Source organism: Aphelocoma coerulescens, chromosome 1 (assembly GCF_041296385.1).
Source record: "Aphelocoma coerulescens isolate FSJ_1873_10779 chromosome 1, UR_Acoe_1.0, whole genome shotgun sequence".
NCBI lineage: Eukaryota > Metazoa > Chordata > Aves > Passeriformes > Corvidae > Aphelocoma > Aphelocoma coerulescens.
Genome location: NC_091013.1, coordinates 15,825,197 through 15,849,000, shown reverse-complemented (window position 1 = coordinate 15,849,000; position 23,804 = coordinate 15,825,197). Strand labels below are relative to the sequence as shown.

Sequence of the window (23,804 nt, the reverse complement as noted above, 5' to 3'; positions counted from 1 at the left end):
TGACATTGTTGTCACAACTTATGGAAGGAACTGTTGCTCTAGTATAGACCAAATCCCAAAATCTGATTTGTGAAAGATAGGGGCAAGAGGACAGTGAACTCACCGTGCCATATGTTGGAAAAAGAGGAATTTGGCTTAGTTTGCAACAAAGACAGCTTAGACCAGACACTGAATGAATTTTCTAACTCTAAGTGCAACAATGAGACAAGCTCCATAACAGACGTAAGTAACAGATGACAGAATACTGTCAGTGAGAAGTCAAGAACTGCACAAAAGACATGGCAGAACTGAGCTAAATAAGTATGATCTAGCATTAGTGTCTGGGGATGCACTGAGGTTTATCTAGGGGCCCTTTCTATATATGCATTCTTATGCTCTTCTGGTTGCCAGCATTACAGGTTATTTTTACATTTCGTGCAAGCAGCAAGTGCCATGAGGCAAAACATCATCTAACATGTGGTATTGACTTCCCCTAAGAAATACTCTTCTAAAAAGCAAGAGTTTCAAGGCATGGAAACCAGTTTTTCCAGAAGCTGTAGGCATAACGTTACCACGCTAGGACAGTTTCAGTAGGCATTATCACCAGTGAAACACAACATAAGGTAGAGGTGGGGCGTATCCCTGCCCAAACTCGATGCTCCGTGTGCAGCTGTGCAGTAGCTCTCCATGCATATGTTGTTGACTACTCTCATGCTTTCAGGGACTGGCATGTGAAATCTCAGACTGAGGACTGACAGGGATGTGTAGGATAAAGATACAAGGTCCTTCTTTTTTCCTTCCCTCAGTTTCCATCTGTAACAATTAAGCATTGTTGTCCTCATAGTATTATCTTGATACTGAATCATCTATATGGTCCTTGCTGTGCATGACACTGTCCTCTCAAAACTCTCTTCTGTTGTATAAATGGACACACTCATGTCAGATAACCCTATTGCAAAATTAATAACTCAGTAACCACAAGACAAAGAACACAGAATGATCATGCAAAAGCATAATTGACAATAAACACAAAAAAATAGAACTATTTATGAGAGTCTCAACATAAATTATTCCAGGATATAATCCAACTTTAATTATACCCAAATAGTTGCCGTCTAATGATGCTCATCTTCTAAAGGCAAGTGCCTAAATTAATCTCCAAAGGAAGATCCTGTGTGCCTAAAGGTAAATTCTTGAGATTACCCAGAGCTTCCCCCTCCTTTCAGTGGCCATGCAGAGAATACAGGTCCTCACTGTAGGACGTTAACTTAGCTGGAATTTTAAAATCTAGCTGCAAAGCAGCTTTTAAAACAGCTGTTGCACCCACTGCAAACAGTATCTTGTACTGCAAACACAGTAAGAATCATGTTAAGGTATCAGTATTTTAAGTGTAGACAAAAAAACTCATTTCAACCTTCCTCACAATAAAGTTTTAAAAGAAAGAATACTTACTATTTCTACATTTAGTGATGCATTATTTTCTTCACTTGCCCGAAGCTTTACCTTGCCCACATAGAACACTAAAAGCAAAAGTAAAAAAATTTAGGAAAATCAATGCTAAAACACAGGATGCAAAATTTTTTGAGAATTGAAGATTTTACTGTCTTGTGCTTTGATACGAGGGAAATAAGAATACTTTCACTAGCTTATCTAGTGTGCAACTGTTCTTCCATCTTATAACCTATTTCAACAAATAAACTAGCCCAATAGCTCCATTATTTTCTATATATTTAATTTTGATGGCTGTCCCTAAATTCCTTCTAGTTAATCTATTCCCAAAACAGAAAAACTGCACTGTGGGTTACTATTAATAGAACTCCATAGCATATTTGTTTCTTGGGGTATTTTTATAATTGTTATCTGCAATTGTGTGCCTTTGATGAGAAACCAAAGATCAAAAGTACAATAGTCTAAACACTACTTAACCTTCCCCCGTTTAATACTTTTAGAATTCATATAAAATCTCTCTAAATTTACAAGGAAATTTATTACAGACCTAGCTTTTACATGGCAACTAAATGTTGCTTCATTACTCAGAGCATAAAATAGTTGGACAAGATTTTTATTAAAAAAACGGGAAAAGAAAACCACTAACCTGAATAATTACAGGCATGTGTTACGTTGCATACAATGGTTTCTCCTGCTATAGATTTTTCGGGAAAAAAACCAAACAACCACTGAGTAAAAAAGTTAAACATAAATCCAATATTAACACATGTATTTACAATCATTCCAATGTTTGAAATGTAAATGTCTTTATCTTGTGGAAGTATTTGACATACTGTCTAGGCTTTACCTCTTTACAGCTCTTACCATGACATTTTCCAAGACTTAGTATTCAGAAGTATTCATGCTGCCTTTGATTAATAATTTTGAATAATTTTCTGCAACAGTTTTGACAGAAGACTTACATGCAAGTGGTCTTCATTCTTTTTCTTCTTAAAAAATTTAAATAGAAATTAGCATATAATTAATAAGCTCTTCAAATATCACAGAATTCAACCACTAGGCAGCACATTATCTGCTTCTGAGGATCCTACTATGGCTCCATATGATAGCATGAAGCTAAAACTGTTCTACCTGATGGAATTCAAACTATGATGACAGCAACCATGTACACTCTCATCTAGTAGAGCATGCCTTCATTTAGTTACAACAAGCTTTTGGCTGCTCCATATTTGCTATATTTTTAATACTACCTACACTGCCGAGAAATAACACTGATACTAAATTAGGGTACTGTAAACAGATGGCTCTGTTGTATAATATAAAAATAAAGCACTGGAAAGATATTTGCATCCAAGACAAAACTCCTACACTTGTTCATTAAAACAAAGTGGCAGCACGACTTGCCTTACTTAAGTAGATGGATTGGCCCCCATTAATGGAAAAAAAACAAATTCTGTTTTTTCTGCTGTTATCATTATTTAGTACCAAATGAGAAGGGATTTTTTTTTCCACTTTCTCTGTGGTACAAACATTTGACTGTAAGAGTTTGATGCTTCATCAATTTTATCACCATCAATAAATAAGCCATCAGAAGGTACAGACTGTAAGCTAGTGGCAATATTAAAATTATTAGAAAAAAACCCAGTTTTTCAGACAGCAGTTTAGAGTAAAATAAAGTTGATGGTTGGACTTGATGATCTTAGATGTCTTTTGCAAATTTAACGAGTCAGTGATCCTAAAAACTCAAAACTTGATGTTTTGTGTTTGAAGCACAAAAACATATCCGTGGTGATAGATGAAACCTACCTGGTGTTGTGGTGGAGTAATAATCAGTGGTTGTAAGTGCTTCTGTTAAAAAAAAAATAAAAAGAAAGTCTAAAGTTTTCATTTTTTAACTTCAAAAAACTATAAAACACATGGCACAAAAATAAATTCTTATTTCCATTTCAGACTCTGTGTTTCCAGGAAAAGTGTAAATACATGACAATTTACAAGAAAATGAAGTTACTTTCAGTGTGGGAAATGCAAAACCAGCAACTGGAGTAAGATCCATCCAATTATATGTTTATATCCCCATCTGAGCCAGCGACTCCTGGCTCCCTACTGCTCAGAGGAGAAAGGGGTGCTTTTACAGTGGTTCCCATTTATCCTATTCTACATGAGCAATCCAGTGTAAGATCAATCTTGTTCTACAAATGTGTTTTTCAATTAACAACGAAGAATAGCAGGATGTCCAGCTCCTATACAGGCATGAAGGAATCTGTACTGATGTGGAATAAACCTACTCCTTGTTTCAAATGGGAAAATCAAGAAAGGAGGGGGTAGCAAGTTCTTCAGATTGAGTCTTCTCTGATACAGCCTGGCAACTCTTTGCAAGAACATGTAAGTGTCATGTATTTACGGAACGGGGTGTACATTTTCGTTCCGTAAAATAACTTAAATAGTTATCAGAAAGCATAGAAAACATTTTATATCGATATACAAAACCCCCTATATATGTACTAAAAAATACATCTGCCCTGTTTGAGTTTTGGTAAGCAATACAATATTTTGAATGAAAAAGAAAGGTTTACAGTTCAGTTAAGTGCACCTCAGAGCCCTAACCATACAGACTTAAAATACAGACTGCAGATAAATACAAATTTTAAGATCATGTAAGAAAATAATTTGGAATAAACGAACCCCAATTACTAAAAAACCCAACAAAAAAGCAACAAACACAAATGCAACAAACATCTCCCTTGAAACCTTGCTCTCTTCATGCAAATTCTCACCTGTACTTTGTGTAGTCTCCTCTGAAGACATATCTGAAATAGAAAAATTCATAACAGTAAAATCTATAAAAATAAAACAGAAAAAAGCCTAGAAGTCTAAATCCAACAAAATCTAAATAAGAGAAACAGTAATAACATCTTGCCTGAAGAATTAATTGGATATGTGATAAAAGTAACAATAGAGAATTCTAGGAAAAAAAAGAGATAGAAGTAAAAATTGTATTAATAAAGTATCCTACTTTTATGAATTTTTGAGAAAAAAGATCAAGCCTGCAAAATGCTGAACAGAAACTGAATATTATTTACCTAAATTTCATTTTAAGAACAACTTCAAAGCTTGTTAAGAGTGTTCACGTTATTCAATACTAATAATTGAAATAATGTTTACATTATTTCAAAAATCTGAGTATCTGAATACAACCAGCTTGGAATCAAATGTCCTCCTTTTACTGGTTTCATTCTTTCAGAAGATGCAGATAAATTTTGCATATCCAATTGCAATAGCTGCTTAACCTCAAGGACCTTTTCCTGCAGGAACTCACAGCATTCATAAGCAGACATGACACACTGGGTTTGGCAAACTGTCTCTCCAAAAAAGTTGTTTTTGTCAGTAAACATATATAAATAAAATAATGATTCAAAGTTCTTTTCAGCAACATCAAAAGGAAAAAAAATTTAAAACAAAATTAAGACAATAGACAAATATCTGTGCTTAGTAAGAATATTTTAGGTGTCAACACAAGAATAGAAAGTGGTTAGAAGACCACTTTATATCACTTCAATATGACAACTTAGTAACTTTTTTTAAATGGGCTAGAGCAGATTCACAACAGAAGAAGAATTTTCCAAGGCAACTAACAAGCAGCCAAAATATGAGCAATCAGAGTGAAAAGTAATGCTGGTTTCATCTACTTGGCCTTGTATATACTACACAAATACTGAATGTGATGCAGTTGTTAAAGATGAACCATTCCCAAAGAGTGACTACATCTGCAAAACAAAAAGATCTTGTGTGTCTTTTATCCAGAACACTCTTTGTCAGTATACATTAAGCAAGAAAGCAACTGGCTTTCACACAGCTTATTTTGGTGTGTCTCATTCTGAATTTTTTTAAAATGCTTTCATAGATGATGCTTATCACCTCCAGTTCCAGAAGTTTTCAGAGCCTTGTGTGTGTGTGCGTGTGTGTAGTGTAATCTACTGCATGAATAACATCTGCCAGGGTGGGAGGAGATGCAAAGGAGCTCTCACTACAGTTTTCCTCCTCTGCCATCTCAGCAAACTCTTCACTGTTCAGATAACAAAAAGCTCCTGATCAAGCAACTTGCACCTAACTTCACCCCCAAGCACCACAGCCACAAGCCATGAGTGATCCTATAAGGTAAGGTATTTCATTACAATGTAGAATGAAACAATTAATTTGAAATGAAAACATTTTAGTGTTGGAACTCTGTTACATTACAACCTTTCTGCATTACCTCAGATAAAAGCAGATTTACATAAGAGGAAATAAAAAACATTGCAGAAATCAGTAAAGTCCTGACTTTCTTACCAGAAACTGTTGTTGCAGCTGATTCTTCTGAATCTGTAAATTCTGTTTCAGGTTAAAAAAACAAACAAACAAACCCACATTATGAAGTTCTAGACACATACATGATCATCCCCAGCAGGCTTTTCTTATATTATCAGAAGTTCACTGCATTCACCAGAAGAGGGCAACACCTGCTCTTTCAGAACAACACTTCCAGGTTGCCAAAAAAGGCAGATATAGCAACCTCTGGTTAAAAAAAAAAAATCACAATTTTTATGCACTCAAATATAATTCAGTGCAAGATATGTGCCACACCAGCCTGAAAGCTACATGCTTATCCTGAGTGTCTTGCTAATTGTGGGAATGGGAATCAAGCATACACAAGATGGCTCTAGCTGGGTATGAAGAGCTCTTCTCAGACTTTTTACAATAACAGTGATACTTGCCACTTAAAATTTATTCCATTCATATGTATTTTCTTTTCTATCCTGCGAAAAGGAGCGATAAAAAACCCCTAATTCATTTCAAATTTGAACCTCTGATCTCAACAGGAACCAGCCAACTGTTTATATAGCAACCACTAGCTATTAGATTTTTGATATTGTTACAGTCAGTATTTTGATCAAAAATAATTTAGGAAATTTGATATCTCATTCACATAGCAACTTTAAAGTTGGCCCTTTCAGTCACTGAGTGGTTTTCAATACTGTCAGAGACATGTCAAGTTACAGGTCACAGTTATCATAGAAATATAATCTAAAGAACAGCTGGATGCAAACATGAAGCACTATTCAAAAAATATACTTAAGTTATTTCAACACCTCACAAAGGTCAAAAGTCATCCTATAATGTTGCTTACAATACACTAATTGTACTGTAAGGCCTTTTCTACTGCTGCAGAAGACTTAAATCAGATATACCAAAAGTCCCTGAAGAAAACTAGATTTTTTAAATTAAAAATAGTAAACAAGGAGTTTCTGAAATGCTAATCACTAATTAATTCCTTGCTCTAGTAAGACTATTTTGCTTGCCTTACTGAAAACTAGCAATAGCTTCTTTCCAAAGGAGAAATGTGAATACAATTTCTGTAATGAAGGGAGAATCAGAATCATCTCAGAGACTTTATTTTCATTTTCTCTGGAAAATTACTGATGCTATTTGCACCACAAAATTAGCTAATAAGCCACAAGGATGATACAGAAAATTAATTTGCAAATGTTTGCACATGCTTAACTATCTCCATGAATTACAAAGTAACAGCAGTGGCAATCTTCCTACACACTTTCTAAAATAGAAGAACAATGGGGTAAAATCCCACAGAACCCCAACATACCTGTTACTTGTTTTCTGCCAGGCAGCATAGCAGTAGTTTCAACTGCAAAATAAGATCATCTTTTAGGAGCAGAAGATTTAAATATATTTGTACACACGCATACACATACACACACTTTTTTAAACACAACTATTTTAGATGTGGTACTCACCACACTTCAAAATAGTTTGCACAACTACTTTGCATCCATTAAGAAATATTTGTCAAGACTTTTTGAAAGCTGAAAGTTGAACTCTTTTGAGTTCAGTTTTCCACTCAGATTATCTTTTTATACTTATGGAAGATACAGATTAGGCCATGAGCTTTTCCACTTCTCTTCCATTGCCTGTGTCTTCAGAAACCTATTCAGCACATTTGCTTGAGGGAAGATGAAGCAGACTAAAATAGCAACAACTAAAAATGTAACATGTATATGCACATCATGATGTGCATGCACATCATGTAGACACACACACATCCAAGAGCTGCACCACCAAAAAACATCTAAACAATGAAAGATCAGGCTGCCAGAAATGAAGCAGCTCAGGTGGACGTGGGGTGGGATGAAAAGGTGAGTTATTTCCAGCTCAATGGGCCCATGAAACATGTCCACAGGGAGAGATGCAAGACACAGATGGGCTTTTGATCAAGGGGTGGATCTTACAATTGAAGCCATCATACTCATGAAAGTGAAATGTGACATCATCAAGTGAGCCAAGTGACTAAAGCCTCCCTGGAAAAGAAGATGGTGTCTGGGCTATCAATGAGGAGGCCCAGCAGATCCATTAAATCACACCACTGCAGCAAACCTGCCACCAAGGCAAGTGCTATGTGCTTCCTGCGGCGGACAAAAAGCAGCAGATGACTCCAAATGTTGCCTGCATGCTGTCACCACTCAAAACACCACCCCGGGCCTCTTAAAAACAAGTGGCAACACAGCATCACCTATACTTAAGGCACTGTTACCTACTTCAACATCTTGAATAGGTGAGACCCTGTCTGTTGGGCAAGGAGGAAGAAAAGCTCTTCTCAAGTCACTGAACCTGGTGGGTCACTAGGCACAGTCATGATTCAAGCCCACAGGGTAGCAGAAGAAGAGAGATTCTCTCTGAATTGCTGGAGTTGGTGGGACAGTTTCTCCACAGGTAATGCCTTGCTCCCTGGCCAGTCCATCACCGCCATGGCACACTGGTGGATACTGAACTGTGCCACAAAGCCCATGTACAATGGACATCACCCAGATTCTTGGGGACCTCATTGTTGTCTAGGTTGCTGTAGACTACCCCCACCCCTGCTAATGCCCTCAGATACTGGACACCTTCCTTCTTCCATCAGTGGTGGTCCACTTGCACCTGTAGTCTACCTGACCATCCTCAGACTCTGAATGCAGTCATCCAAGCTCCAGTCTCTGTGGGACCTCCAGTAACCAATCACTTGGAGACAACACACAGGAAAGTGTTCTGAGGGAACAAATTCCTGGGTAGCAAGGTGTGTGGGAGAATTTGGGCAGCTGCCTAGAGAAGTATTCACCTCTGATGGCATGGGAGTTTACACCCAAACAGGCAAGGAATTCTGGTGAACCGACAGACCACTGGAAGGATGTCTTGCTTACACTGAAGACAGAGACTTTTGGTCTTGTGTTGGGTCCTGGCATATGCCCACCAGGCCTGTGTCCCATGCCCTGGAAGGGGCAAGAGGACCTCTGGATGTAAGGACAAACAAATGGATGCTGCAGCTAAATCAGAGACACAACCCTAACCATAACAGTCAAGGGGAAACTATGGAAGTGAAGGTTGACACACGGAAAGAAGAAGAAGATCCTCTTGAGGTGATGTTCTCAACTCAGAAGAGGCAGCCTGTTCTGCAGCAGGACAGCCACAAGAACAGGAGAGGGAAATGACAGAAATCAAAAAAGAGACAGAAATTACCCAGTCCCTACTCCTGAGCAAGGTGTGAGATGAACACAGATGACAGCTGCCAGCCAGGTAAGCAGATTGCTGCCTGGCTACCCCAGTGCTGGGATACTGAGACCAATGATCTGAAGTCAGAGACAACATGAGAGCTTGACAAGATGAAAAATGTCAGTTCATTTTTGTTGAATATCATACACTGCATGAAGCTAAAAGCAGAAACTCTGAAATATGGTAGGATGAATACATGGGAATTGGATTCATTGCACTACAATTTTTTAGGAGTTTTCCATGCAATTGTAAGTTTTAGTTAATTTGCATCCTGAGTAGAAATTTTCTCATGTAGAAGAAAGAGGGAGAGAGAACCAATATTCTTAGTAAAGTAATACACATCCATTAAGTAAAAGGTACAAGTAAAAATTCACACCTTTTTACATACCAGTCTACTGAACTTAAACTCCTTCAGTAAAGATAAGACAAAGTTACATCAAACATCTCATTTGAGACAACTAGGATTCTGCCTACAGAGAAGTACAATTGCTTTTTTTTGACATCTAGAACTGTATGAACTTGATAGATCATGAAAATCTGGATATAACCTTAGTTTTTATGGTCAATTTTCAGGAAAATTAGGACTTCTCACTATATTGTAAGTCCAGATAAAATACATATTCCTGTAAGGAATATATTCTAGAGCTCTTGCGTAGAAGTGCTGTTACTTTAACACTGTAAAGTGATTAGGAATTACAGATACCATAAAATTATTTTCTTAACACCTAGTGTAGGCTTGGGGAAGACCCTTAAAATACAATACCAACTTAAATAATATGCAGAACTGAAGCAGTAGCCAGATAAAATTATTCTGTATTGTTTAAACAGTAAATACTTTTAAAGGTAGAATGGTGTGAATAAAAATAATTGAGTGAAATTCTGGTTAGAGAAGGAAGCACCCTTCCACAGGTGGGCAGTCTGACTTTCCTACCACAAAAAGTGAATGCTATCTCCGAAAGTTTACCTGTCACCAGTCCTGTCCTAATCAGTGGTTAGGACCTTGTGCAAAAGCCCTCATCTCCAAAAATAGCTCTGGAGGAAATTAAATTCTCAAAAGGAACCCACTTCTTGAATATGCAGCAGCTCAGAGCAAATACCACCACACTGCTTCTTCTGCCCACTTGAAAATGAAATCTGTACAGGGAATCTAACTTTAAGATCTTTCTCACAAATTCTTTTGGATTCAGTGTAGACAGTCTTGTTGTATACAAGCTGCCTTTTGCATCCTCCATACCCCTTCAACTTGCCTTGCAAATTTTTGTGGATACAAGTAGTACCCTGAGGTAGGTACAAAAACTGTACATTAACATATTTAGTTTTGTAGATTAGGAAAAAGACAGTGAACCCTAAAAATGCCAACTGTTTTTAATAACACATCCAGCAGTACAGGGAGTAAAATAAGCTAAACGTGAGCCATGCATATGGAGCTGGAAAATGCAGCAACTGATGATGGCATCCATAATCTGAGGGACAATTTTTTTATGGACACCAGTCTAACCACGACTCCTCTTACAGTACAATAGTCGCATGCCTACAGTTGCTAGAAATTATCCATGAGTATGAGACTTGTCATTTATCAAGGTGCAGCATTAAGTTCATTAACCAAGCCTTTCACCAAAATCATCATTGCATACAGAAAGGAGGAAGGAGGAGAGACATATATTAACTTATTTGTTAACCCTGTGTTTAAGAACAAGAAAAGAAAGTGAATAGGGTTTATTTGGAGAAGGATTAGGGTTCAATCTAAAATATCCCTAAAGTTGACATGTAAAAAAGGAAAGTAAAGTAACTTAAGATGTGTTAGTTACAAGCTAACAGAAAATTTATTGCCCTTAGGTTGTTTACTATTGATAAGAGCATGAAAATCCTTACCTGTGTGAAACTTCCATTTATTTGCTCTATGGATTTTCATTTGCAACACTGTTAGTTTAGGATCACCAAATCAATATACCTAACATATCCTATTCCAAAACAGGGGATTACACATTATAATAATACTTTGCTACATTTTCTCTAATAGAAAACATTCTTGAAGACTCAAACAGTAATCAAATAGGCAAAATGCAGTATTATTTTTTGCTTTTGTTGCAAGGGAGATAGAATAGGCCCCCACAAGAACTGTTTGGTTTCTTTTCTGAGGGAAAAGGCAATTTGATTAAATGAGATAAGCACCAGTTTCTGTTACTAACATGCATCATTAGAAACAAAAGCAGCAAGTCCCTTGCTGTCTTCATGTCACTTTGTACTGTTCCAACACAAATAGCTAGCTAAGCCACGACCTGGGAATCCCATCTGTGTAGGCAGAGGAAACTCTTCCACAGGTTTGAAACCTGTTTAGCAACTCTCACTATAGCTCCATACCACAGCTGCAAAAATTGTGATAACCTTCATTTCCCAATGACTTTGTCTCACAATGGGAACCAGTGTAACTTCAGCAGCTCCAGTCAGGAGACTAAACCTATTAACAGTACTTAAGGTTAGGTGCACAAACCAATATAGCTCTGAGAGAGCCCAAGTACCTGGCCTTGTCTAAAAAAACAGCCTCGTGTTTACAGCATTCCTTAGCATGACAGCTTTTAATTCTCAGGCTACTGGACCTTTTAGGATGAGATGGTCTCCACATGTCCTGCTGAAGCTGTTCCACCAAGAAAAGCAGAGTTGAAAAATCAATTCAGCCAAAGGGAAAGAAAGGCAGAAGGAGGATTTGTAACACAGTGGTCAAGATGGGACAGATGGTTCTGGTCCCTTCACCAAAGGCACTGTCACTCAGAGTACACCATTTGTTCAGTAGCTCAGGCATAGGATAGAGAAAAAACCCTTAAAGCATGGAAGGTGTACAATGTTCTATCTCCAACTGTGATAATGAAAAAAAAAATCCTTTTCTTCTCCCTACCTTCAATCTAACTTAGGAGCAGTACAGTCTTCCTTAAAATTTTTGGAAAGGCAACACCCTTTCTGATTCACCTGTCTTCAGGCAACCTGGTCTGTGAGAAGCAGTTCAGTTTTTGCAGGGTGGAGAAATGAGAAGCAGCTGGAATCTGGCTGCTGATAACAATTTCGTGCAAGAACGACATTACTGTCGGCAGTTTCTTGTCCTCCTGTCTCAGGGGAACATTGCTGCTGCTGACTAATGCTGTTTTACCTAACACTTCATGATCTCCTTTAAACCTTTGCAGAAAGCATCCTCTGAGCAAGCCACTACTGGGCTTTCCTAGGAGCGGAAAAACAGTCTGAACTTTAGTGAACTAGAGCCTCCCTATGGACTCTCCCCCTGCCCAGCCTGTGTGATAGGTGAGGAGGGGCAGGGGACAGCACAGTGAGAAGGGCTGTGTCAGCTGGCCTCTGTGTCAGGAAACACGTGAGAGAATGCAAGGGCAGCTGCTTTCTAGTCAGCTCCAGACACCAAACAGGCACTGAATGCAAGGAGCAGCAACAGCCCTGCCAAGCTATAGAAGCACAACATTCCTGGCAGAGAAACATACATTTATGAACTTATACATGTAGGGCCTAGATGAGAGGTTTATGGAATGAAGTGACTAAAATTTTACTTATTTTAATTGAAAAACATGCCAAAAATGAGAACAGTTTGTATTAGCACCGAAGACCATTCTTTCAAAGTACAGGTAGTCTTGATTATGTTCAGGTTTCACAAAACAGATCAACAGCAAATGGAAGAATCCCAAAGGACAGTTTGGTGGTTATGTAATTTGGTCTCCTCAAGCCACAGTACTCAGCTGTCACCACAGAATGACGTTGAGATAACCACAACTGTATGTTACTTACTGCTAAGGTCAGTTTTGACTTAAAAATAAAAATAAAATACAAGGAAATTTATAAAAATTATATTTTCTAAATAAGAAATTACAGCACACCTATAGTGCTGAAAGTTTTTTCACCAAAAATTCAACTCATTCAGTCAGTGGAATTGATTTGCATGAAAAATTCCCACAAGAAAGGCCAAAGCCAGTCTTTTAATTCCGAATAGAAACCTAGTATCATTTCCTGGGTTATGTAATTACAAGCATTTAACATTTAAAATGTCAATTCCACATTGCAATTTTTAAATCTATACACATCCTCTTCCAAACATTTTTACAGGCAACAGTTACCTGTTTATTAGAGCGGTTACCAGAACTGTGCAGCATCCACTGCACTCCATTTGCATTCAGTGAAATGAAAATGCCCAGCATTAATACTTTTCACAAGACTTGCTCATGAACAAAACTGAGTAGCTCACACTGCAAAATTTTGAAATGGTGCTCTTCTAAAACCCTTTTTTTTGCAGAAACAGGCACTGAAAATATGACATTCAATTCTCCTATTCAAATTAAATCCATATTTTCCATTAAGAGATTGGGTCCCTTTAACATTTGACAAACCTTTCAGCTGAATAAACGTTCTGCCAAAATGAACCTGGTCACACAAGGCATTTGTAACAATAACACAAAAAAATCCTCCACAAGTTAATAGTTGTTAGTTAGTTGCACACTGGAAACATTAGCCTATCTTGATTTTCTACGTAAGGTAGATTTTGAGGCACATTGTATATAAGTTTACAGGATAAAACTTAAGTGCAATCTTAGTTTTATGTTTTGGTGCCCCTCGTGACACCTTGTATCTGCTCTGACTCCCTGTGGTGGCACCATGGAAGAAAGGATGAATTATCACTGGCCATTAGACAGAAACAAATGTCAGAGCTTGTTCGCATCAGGCTCGGTCACTTTGGCCAGTTCATTTTTAGTATCCCTAACAGAAAATTTAGGCTTAGTATTTTTAACTCAGCTTTGATGTTATACCGGTTGTAAGAAATTAGGTTATAAATTGTTTTTATCTGTTTGTGGAAAGCTGTACATTAGATACTGAGGTGAATCAAATTACCACTTCTCTGGATGGCTGATTACCAAAAAGCCACTTTGTTTGGTATCACAGAAGAGGGAGGGAACAAGAGCAAAGAAAGGGAAGGTCAAACATGCGTTCTGTTAATAGGTACAAAGTAAAGTGCCACTTGACTCATCAAAAAGGCACTCCAGAGCTAGGTATTTTTTTCACATCACACTTCCTTCAAGAGCTTCTAGAGGTTTCTTTAGTATTCTGTCCTTACAGTTTTAGAAAAAAAAATTGCATTGGGGTAAATAATTTCCTTTTTCATCTTCTGCTTTCATGATCCACTCAGTAAGCATAATAATACAGCCCAAGGTTTGGTACCTAGCAGGCTGGGGTGCAGACCGGATGAGTGATAACTACATTTCCACTTTCTCCCTAAGGATGTAAAGCCTTGGGACTTCACCCTCCCTTCCAGGAAAGGTGATCCTGTCATCAGATGGGCACACAGTTGGGAAATCTTTAAATGGGATTACACGAGCCTAAAACAATCCTTCCACCGCCCACATCTGCAACTGGAACAAAAGCCCAAACTGAAGTTTTCCTCTTCCTTGAGAATGCAGAGGTAAAACAGTCACACTGAGCACTGGTCACTCCCCATTTCTCCCATCAGCATTAAATTGCTCTGTGCTCAGAAGCGTGGAAACGCCCTCCAGCAACACCAGCAGCAGGCTTAGCAATATTGAGTCAAAAGAGTACATGAAAAAGAGAGGACAACATCTTAATCTTGAAGGTTGGACAGGACAGTTTAGAAAAATCATAAATGCCACAATATACTCACTAAATTTCAATTAGGATACAAAGCAGCAGAAAGCAACAGGCTAAAAGTTAGAGCACCAATATCATAAATGAGATGGCAGTGCTTTATGATCAGTGATCCTATTTATGCCCCAAATCATCTATTGTATTTATTCATTGAAATTTGCTACAGATGTCCCATCATATCTGTGCTCCTTGCATAAATGCACAGTGTAACAGTTTGGATATTTCTATTTGGATTAAGAAAGTTACTGTTTAATGTATAACTGAATGATTAATGTTTAAACAGTACATTTCACAGTGAAGTTACTATTAAAGGCAACTTGAAAGTATTACATGTGAAAATGACAACTGAAGAGCTGGTACTCATAGATGATTCAAGTTTCTTTTCAAGCATTTAGCACTTTAGCCTCATTTATTTTCTTGTGTGTTTGTTCTCTTAAATCACTCCAAACTTTAGATTATTTAGTAGACTCTTTACTTGGATTATATAGAGACAATAGTGGTATCATTCATATTGTCCACATTAAAGTATGTTGCTACAAAGGAATCATTAATTAAGGAACAAGATAAAGAAATTTTCCAAGGTTAGAATTTGGAAGGGTGAGCACATCTTTCTTCAATTACATATTTTTAAATACCAGGAGGTTATCTGTAAAGTGAGACACATTCAACTTGTGGCACTCTTCTCTCCATATCACAGCCGTTATGCTGCTTCTCTCTCACCAAGAGGGGAATTATCAAAGGAACATGAAGAATGTACGTGGAAGGCCAGTAACGCACCAAGTGTGTGACCTCCTTCCCTGTCTGGCCCTGCCTGCTGTATTTACACCTGCTCAGTGTGCAGTGGCCACATCAAGAAGGAGAACCAGAAGACTCTGTCACTGGAAGGAGCAAGTTTCATCTTTAACTCAGATCTAAAGGTTCACTATTGAGAACCATTAGTCCAAGAAATGTGAGCAGCTTCATCCCAAAGTGGGAAGCAGTCAGATATGTCCTTTCTTGCATATTTCAGATGCATAAAACACACAGCTACTGCAAAGGTAATCCCAGCCACTTCTGGGGAGTGAGCTACTTGGTTAAAATTAAGCATACCTTTAAATGCTAAGCATGTGTGTGAATCTCACCAGAGTCAGGATTTTGATCCTTATTAGACCTCAAACTGTTAAGAAAAAAATTAAATAAATTTTTGGTAATTTGAAAAATATTCATGAAAATAAATTATAAAAACTAAAGTAAACGAATCAAAAGAGTCAATAAACAGAAAGGCAGGAAAAGTGATGCTAAGTAAACCTAGACCTATTAATGGAGTGGATCACTGCCTATGAGACACCAATTAGACAATGGCTTACACTGCACAAAGACTTTGAGTGGTTAAGCAAAGAAGAAATCACAAAAATTACAGTAGCCTTTGATAGAACATTTTACAAATAATTGTTTTACGTAGGCACAAAATGCCAACCATGTCATAAAAAAAATTCTGAAACTTGTCCTCCGGCACAATTATGACTCTAATGAACCACTTCCTTTTCACCTTTTGTGCCTACAAAGTTTAGGACTTTCCTAAACTTTTGCCCTTTGCCAGTCATGTTCATTGCGGATGTAAAATTATATCCTTCTGCAGACTTACTACTCAAAGTTCTTCTGTTTTAACAAAAAACCAGAGAAACTTCCCAAATCAGGTGATTTTTACACAGGAGTTTGGAGGAACTCACTGAAAGAAATCAGATTGTAAGAGTAGTAGCAACATCAGTTAAAATCACCTGACATGGACTCTTAGATATTCCTACTGTAAAAGCTTTGTTATCTATTGGACAGGTATTTGCTAAATATATGCTTTTCACAGCATAGCTTGGGGGGGGGGGGGGGGGATAATCAGCTAAAATGCATCTATTAGTGAAGAGAGGCAAATAAACTGTAAAAGAGTTCCAGTAAGCTTCTCTTTGAAAAGCTGTTAATGCCCCCAGTTATCTAGAGGAGATAACTTATATTTGGCAGTAGAGATGGTCTCTGCACTGAAACAAACCCTGTTAGCATAGTTACTGCTTAGTCAGTTTGGCTAAGCAACAGAGCTTTGGAAACCACGCATCTTTCACACTCACTAGAGATTCCACAAGCCACTAAATCGTGAATTCTAAACCCATTAATCACTTGGGGCTGGAGCTGGGCATTTCCTGATCAAGCTGTCCTGTGATGTTCAAGGATGCTCTATATTCAGGGCAGAAATTGCTGGAACAGAAAACAAGGAGGTTGTGCTTTCTGTGCATCAGTAGAAGACAATCAGATCCTCCACTGTGACCAAGATTTTCCCCACCATCCAGACATACCTCTCTCAGACTTTCTTTGTACCAAACTTATGTCTGGTAGCCAGAATGTTCCCCCTTTCAGCCTTAGGACTGTGCTCCTTCAAGCACAGCGACATAGGAGTAAAAGAAAGACATTCTTTCTTCAGCTCCTTTCCCAAGTCACAATCCATCAAAGGTGATGCTCTCCGAACTACAGCATCAGGGACAGCAAAAACATTTCATTCATTACAAACCAGTGCTGGCAGCATTCTCCATGAGTCCTGGTTTGTTGGACAAATTTCTTTCTCTCCCAGAAAAAGAAATCTGATCACCTTATTTTACTGCCCTTACCAAGGCACTTTGAATCTGGTCCAGTCAGGCAGTGGTTATAAGATAATGCAAATAAAAGATATTTTTGAATCAGCATGAAATAGATAGGTACATTTTTTAAGGATAAAGATTATGAAGACTGGTGCCACAGTTAAACTGAATCACTGATGCTATATAAAAATTTAAGGAAACAATAATTGAGGTAGTCACATTAAAATCTCTTAGGGGATAATATATTGTATATATTGTATTCCATCAAAGCTGGATTCAAGTTTGTCTTTTTTGCCAACAGATATGATAGCAAAAGCTAAAAATAGAATTATTCTCTTGCTTGAACTCAGTTTCTCTAAAAATAAAATCTTGGTTTGGTTTGATTCAAATGTTTTTGTGGTTCTTTTTCAGGGCAGAGGGGAATTTTGAGAAATGTGTGAGAAACCATTTGGTCATTTTAATAAAGGACGCATTACTGATACTGATAAAGAAATTGGATCATCCTATAATTTTTGCAGATGTAGACCCTAGCTGCTGAATATGGTGTAATGCACCAGTGAAGCACTGAAAGCTGCACTCACTGAAATTTTGGCCCAGCAAATGAGAATGCAGAATGAGAACTAGCAATGCTTTCCTCTGTATTTATTCCCTGAACAGAAGATGTGCAAATTAGCTATTTTAAGATGAAATTGATACAAGCCCCAATACTCCAAGGAGTTTTAGTTGCAGACATCCTGCTCTCATATTACACTAACGGTTGATAGACAAAAATGTTGAAGCAAGTTGAAAATCTTTAAAGGACTGATGCTATACTTTTTCATTTGGATAAAAAGTAGTGAAAGCTGCAGGTCCTCACATGATCTCATCAAGAATTTAGCTAGGAATGATTAATAGATTGAGACTTCATAAAATCTGGAAGAGAAATGCTAAACACACTCAGATCAACTTTTGACTGAATTACTATTTCAAAAGCAATGCAGCGGTACTTACCACATTGTAAAGAGTTATCCTCTTCTACTGTCGTATTATAGGTCCAATCCTCCTTTCTCCAGCGTATAACACCACTATCCTGGCAGTCCTTAGATTGTGTCATATTTGCCTTGTCCCACATTCTGAACAGGTACAGCTCCCCAGTCATTCCCTGGCGAGGTGATGCAGATGTACCTTGCAGCTTTGAACAGCCAAGTAAGAACTGGCCTTTTCCAGGCAAATTAAATTTCCCATTTAGTTTCTTGTGTAATTCTTCTGTTCCATTTATGAATACCTTCATCTTCTCATTGTCACTTTTCCACTGGATACATATTTGGTTCCAAGTGTTTTTATGAAGTCTTAAAGTTGTATTTATTTGTTTTCTGAACAACCATATATTCAATTTACCATGATCTCCTGTAAGTCCAAGATCATACTTATTTGCAGAGAGATTGGTGTGAAGAGTTTTTTCAGCATATACATATGCTGTCCACGGACTATTTGAGGAATACAGCTTGAGGTGCACACAGACAAGGAATTCTCTCAAGGGACGCAGAGAAATTCTTGATGACATACTCCACGGATCTTCACATGCAGTCCTAAAGACAGCTTTGTATCGCCCTAGGAAATCCTCCTGACCTAAATAAAGAAAAGGTGATTTGTAAAATGACTTAGTTTTAAAAAAGATCTTTCATATGAAAGTTATTCTTCAGTATACTACTGTTTCTAGGCATTTTCCTAGCAGTTTTCAAAACAACACATTAAGAAACAATCTTGTAACCTACTCCTTTGGATTTATTTTTGTGATGGGGAAGTAACAAATTTGGAGGCAGTCAATAAATCCTAGCTGCTCATGAAAACTCTGAGCTAAAACTTACGCACAAGACCAAGGATGACCATGTAGACTCACAGAATCATTTAAGCTGGAAAAGACCTCCAAGATCATTGAGTCCAACTGTAAACCCAGCACTGCCAAGTCCACCACTAAACCGTGTCCCCAAGTGCCACATCTACACATCTTTTAGGCACCTCCAGGGACGGACTCAACCACTTCTCTCTACAACTTAGTTCAATGCTTAGCAACCCTTTCCATAAAGAAATGTTTCCTAGTATCCAATCTAAACCTCCTCTGATGCAACTTGAGGCCATTTCTTCTTGTCCTGTCACTGGTTCCTTGGGAGAAGGGACTGACCCATATTTTGGTACAACCTCCCTTAAGGGAGAGAGCAATAGGGTCTCCCATGAGCCTTCTTTTCTCCAGGCTAAACAATCCCAGGTCCCTCAGCTGCTCCTCACAGGACTTGTGCTCCAGACTCTTCATCAGCTTCGTTGCCCTTCTCTGGTCTTGCTCCAGCACCTCAATCTCTTTCTTGAAATGAGGGGCCCATAACTGAACACAGGATTTGAGATGTGGCCTCACCAGTGCCCAGTATAGGGGGACAGTCACTGCCCTGGTCCTGCTGGCCACACTATTGCTGATCCAGACCAGGACGCCATTGGCTTCTTGGCCACCCGGGCAAGCACTGGCTCATGTTCAGCAGCTGTCAATCAACACCTCCAGATCCTTTCCTGTCATGCAGTTTTCCAGCCACTCTTCTGCAAGCCTTTAGTGCTGCATGGGGTTGTCGTGACTCAAGTGCAGGACCTGGCACTTGGCCTTGTTGAACCTCATACAACTGAAGTTTCATTTTGCTCCCCATCCCTGTCTTCCAGCTCGGAGCACTGGGTACTCTGAGACTGAGGCAAAGAAAGCATGAAGTACACCAGCCTTTTCCTCATCCTTTGTCACTATGTTTCCCCCTTCAGCCAATAAAGGCTCGAGATTCTCCTTAGCCCTTTTGTTGCTAATGTATTTATGGAAACATTTTTGGTTTTTAGGGCAGTAGCCAGATTAAATTTTAGTTGGGTTTTGGTCCTTCTGATTTTCTCCCTGCCTAATCTTAAAACATCCTTGTAGTCCTCCCAAGTTTCCTGCCCTTTCTTCCAAAGCTCATAATCTCTTCTTTCATTCCTGAGTTCCAGCCAAAGCTCTCTGTTCAGCCAGGCTGGTCATCTTCCCCACTGGCTCATCTTTCAGCAGGGGATGATCTGCTCCTGCCCCTTTAAGATTTCCTTCTTGAAGAATAATGGGCAGCCTTCCTGGACTCCTTTGCCCTTCAGGACTGCTCCCCAAGGGACTCCGTCAACCAAGTCCCCTAAACATGCCAAAGTCTCCCTTCCAGAATCCAAGGTGACAGTTCTGCTGACTCCTCTCCTTACTTCTCCAAAAATCGAAAACTCATCATTTAGTGATTGCTGAGGCCTCCAACCATCACATCATCTACCAGCCCCCTCTGTTCATAAACAACAGCTCCAGCAGGGCACCCTATAAAACAAGTAGCTCCAGACACTGAAACTTGATCGTAACTGTTCAGTTCTTGTAGGTGCCTTGTTTCCTCCATAGTCCCAGTACAGGAAAGGACAGACTTTTGTGGCTGTAGACATAAACTCTTTGGAGCTCTTATTTTGTGGAAACATCCACACTCCAATTGCATAATCATTATCATAGTTTCTTGCTTTATGGTGTACACATCAGCACCAAAATAAGAAAAAGTTCCTTTGGAACTTGAAATGGAACAACAGAAAAATGCAACAGGCTGGCAGATGCTCAGCCAGTGCAAGAGAACACATTACTGACACCTTTAAGGAGGTCATTATTTGTCCATCTATGCAGAGCTTTTATGTACGCTCCAGAGGACTTGTGGGATTAATGATGACTGGTCAGGGGTCAGGCAAGCAGAAAATGATCAGCCAACATAGGAAAAAATCCTTTTCCACTAGCTCCTCTGTAAGAAGACAAACTTCCAGGCAACTTGGATCAGGGTTTTTTTTCCAGGGTAGGTTATGTTCATAGTCCTAGTTAGTTGTCAAGATTGCAGCCAGCTCTTCTGTGATGTTCTCAAGCAACCAGAGCACCAGCTTTCATCAGGCCAGTTCCAACAATTTTTCTGTCTCTTGACCTCCAGGCTCTCAAATTTCTTTTTCAATAGCAACAAGTGAAAACAATGCGAAAGTTCCTAACTTCCAAGTGCAGCTTGATAGGTACAAGCTACCAGAAAAAGTTTGAAACACAAAATATATCAATCCAGTTTCATGGAAAGTCATTGATATCTATTCTTGTTGCATCCTATAGCTTTGAGACTCTGTGATGCTAACTAGCAGAAATGTACAGGCATTTTTCACAACCCTGAATCATTCCTGAAGCTCAGCATACATCATGGAAGTACTATGCAAGGCTATAGACCAAACAAAAAACTCTCTGGGTACAGGCTGAATTAGGTGAAAATCCTAACTCACAGACAATGGATTTTGAATGGTGAGTTAATACTTAGATTGGATTTAAATGGCAATGGAGAAGGAAAGATGTACTTGACCCAACAGCAAACCTCCCCCGCCTAGCCCTGCAGCATGAATTCACTCATTCCGTTTGGCCACTTGTCAGAGTCTGAAAGCAAAATCTGGGATACTCAGCTAAGAACACTTCAGCATGGAAAACTAATTTTTAAAATGACTTAAAAGCTGGATGAGGAAGACTGGATGGGAGGGGAAAGTGTCACAGAAGATGAGATTTTTAGATACAGACTCAAATGTACCTACCTTTTTAACTAAAACTAAAATAGATCTACCACCTTACAGCATGGACAGATCATAAGGAAACTGCTTTTATAAAGGAAACAGCCATCTAATAACATGCCAACACTGGTGACACAGTCTTCCCAAATTAAAAAAATTGCTCAAGTCTCTCATTATTAAGCAGAAATTTTGCTGAAGGTTTTGGAAGACTTGATGCAGCAGCTGTTCCTCAGACAGTGTATGTCAGAAGTATATTTGCATGACTCATATTGCCTCCAAAATTCCTCTAAGCAATCTTGAACGTGCAGAGATGGCCAAATTGACTGGTAAAGCAGTTTCCTGACACAGCTTCAAAACCTGAAGTCACTGTTAACTATCCAAATTGACAGACTAGAATTCCACTCCTGAGCAAAAATACTAATCAAGACTTGAAGTCTCATCAGCAGACTTGGTTTTGGAAATGAAAAAATTCTGAGAGAGGCTTGATTTCATGTTAAGCATTAAATCAGTGTTGATGTGCCAACAGTGAATTAAAGGGCTGCTAAATTCTCTTACATTCTTCAGGGAAATTGTCACTTCAAAATTGTCAAGGGAGCCAGAGTGAACATAAACTTGCAGACGAAAACAGTCATAAGACAGGTAGCCAACAAAAATTATGCAAAATGAGATCAATCTGCTGATGAATTCTCCTGGTCTGCTTTATATAATCCAAAAAGATTGCTGTTGATCAATATGCAAGGCCTGAAGAATTAATTTAAACTAAGAAAAGTGTTTACATAGAGAGGTCTACACTTCTGGAAACTGGAAAGATGGCCCACTTTGCTCTAAACAGTCATAAAAAAGAAAGTGCCAAAAAGGGATGGCAAAGTTAATAAAGTAGATGCCAATACTATCTGAATTGTTACAAGACAGGGTTGGAAATTTTAATACAGTTTATCTACCCGAAGAATGCTGAAAAAGCACAAAGGAAATCATAATCACAGTCAGAAAATGCACTTTGCTGTTCCAAGTGAGTGCAGTACAGCATTACATTAGAAATTAATTATCAGTATTATCTTGACTAAGTCTCCTCAATATGTGAGTGGATGCAATGTAGGTAGGAGATGACATTACAGTAAAGCCTTTGGAAGATCTGTTAATCGTCACTTATTATCTCTAGCAATGGTGCTTCTGGGCTGCAACCCATCCTTGACCACAGAACTGAGGAGCTGGAACTGGCTGTGCTCTGACAGTGGCATTTCTGTCTTATAATTAGTCTCCATGCATCCAGACTACACAATACATTCAGAAAAGTAGCCATGAACACACCTTTAGCACAGAAGGGGTAGCACAGTGGAAAGAATGCTTCAAACATCTCCAGAGTAAGAAAACTCAGGAAAAAATAAATAATGATAATAACTTTTAAAAAAATTCAAAAACCCCCACAATTTGGAGTGAAGGAGTTGCCATGCAATAGTAATCGTGGGCTGACTTTGCAATGTCTTTTGCTGTATTTGGGCACATAACCCTTTTCAGAAACGGGAATTTTTTCTTCTTACTATACTTATTTCTAATAGATGCAAAACCTGGAGGTTTTACCCTCAGTAAAACTAAAAGCATGTATTTAATAAGCATTTTCTCTTAAGCCCTAAAAGGAATCCTGAAATGTATGCACATACTTCCAAATGTTTAAAATAAACTTTCTGAGAATGACAACATAAACCAAAAAAGCAATTTCCTTCTTTTTTCTAAACATTTTTAGATAATGATAATTGATACCTTTACAAGAGGTAGCCAACCATAGGTATTAAGAATTAGACCTACAGGAGCAGATTCTCTCAGTACATAAGCAGCAGTGTTATTTTACTTATATTACAAATAACCACTGTATCAGCATTACTACAGTCAGGTATTCTCTTGGATAAAAATAATCACAAGTTTATGTGTCTGCACACTCTGGCTTTTAACTAGTAACAACAATAGTCATTAACT

General features: G+C 38.4%; 1 protein-coding gene across 1 annotated transcript in view; it reads right to left on the bottom strand.

The window, feature by feature from the left end:
* Positions 1-23,804, bottom strand: part of ADGRG2 (adhesion G protein-coupled receptor G2) — a 58,546-nt gene that overhangs the window by 21,350 nt on the left and 13,392 nt on the right. Inside the window, exons 3-9 of the mRNA XM_069002456.1 lie at positions 18,243-18,860; positions 7,067-7,108; positions 5,755-5,796; positions 4,203-4,235; positions 3,235-3,276; positions 2,075-2,122; positions 1,432-1,499 (exon numbers count right to left, since the gene is read on the bottom strand). Of these exons, the coding sequence (XP_068858557.1) occupies positions 1,432-1,499; positions 2,075-2,122; positions 3,235-3,276; positions 4,203-4,235; positions 5,755-5,796; positions 7,067-7,108; positions 18,243-18,860 (893 nt within the window). The remainder of the gene's footprint in view (positions 1-1,431; positions 1,500-2,074; positions 2,123-3,234; positions 3,277-4,202; positions 4,236-5,754; positions 5,797-7,066; positions 7,109-18,242; positions 18,861-23,804) is intronic.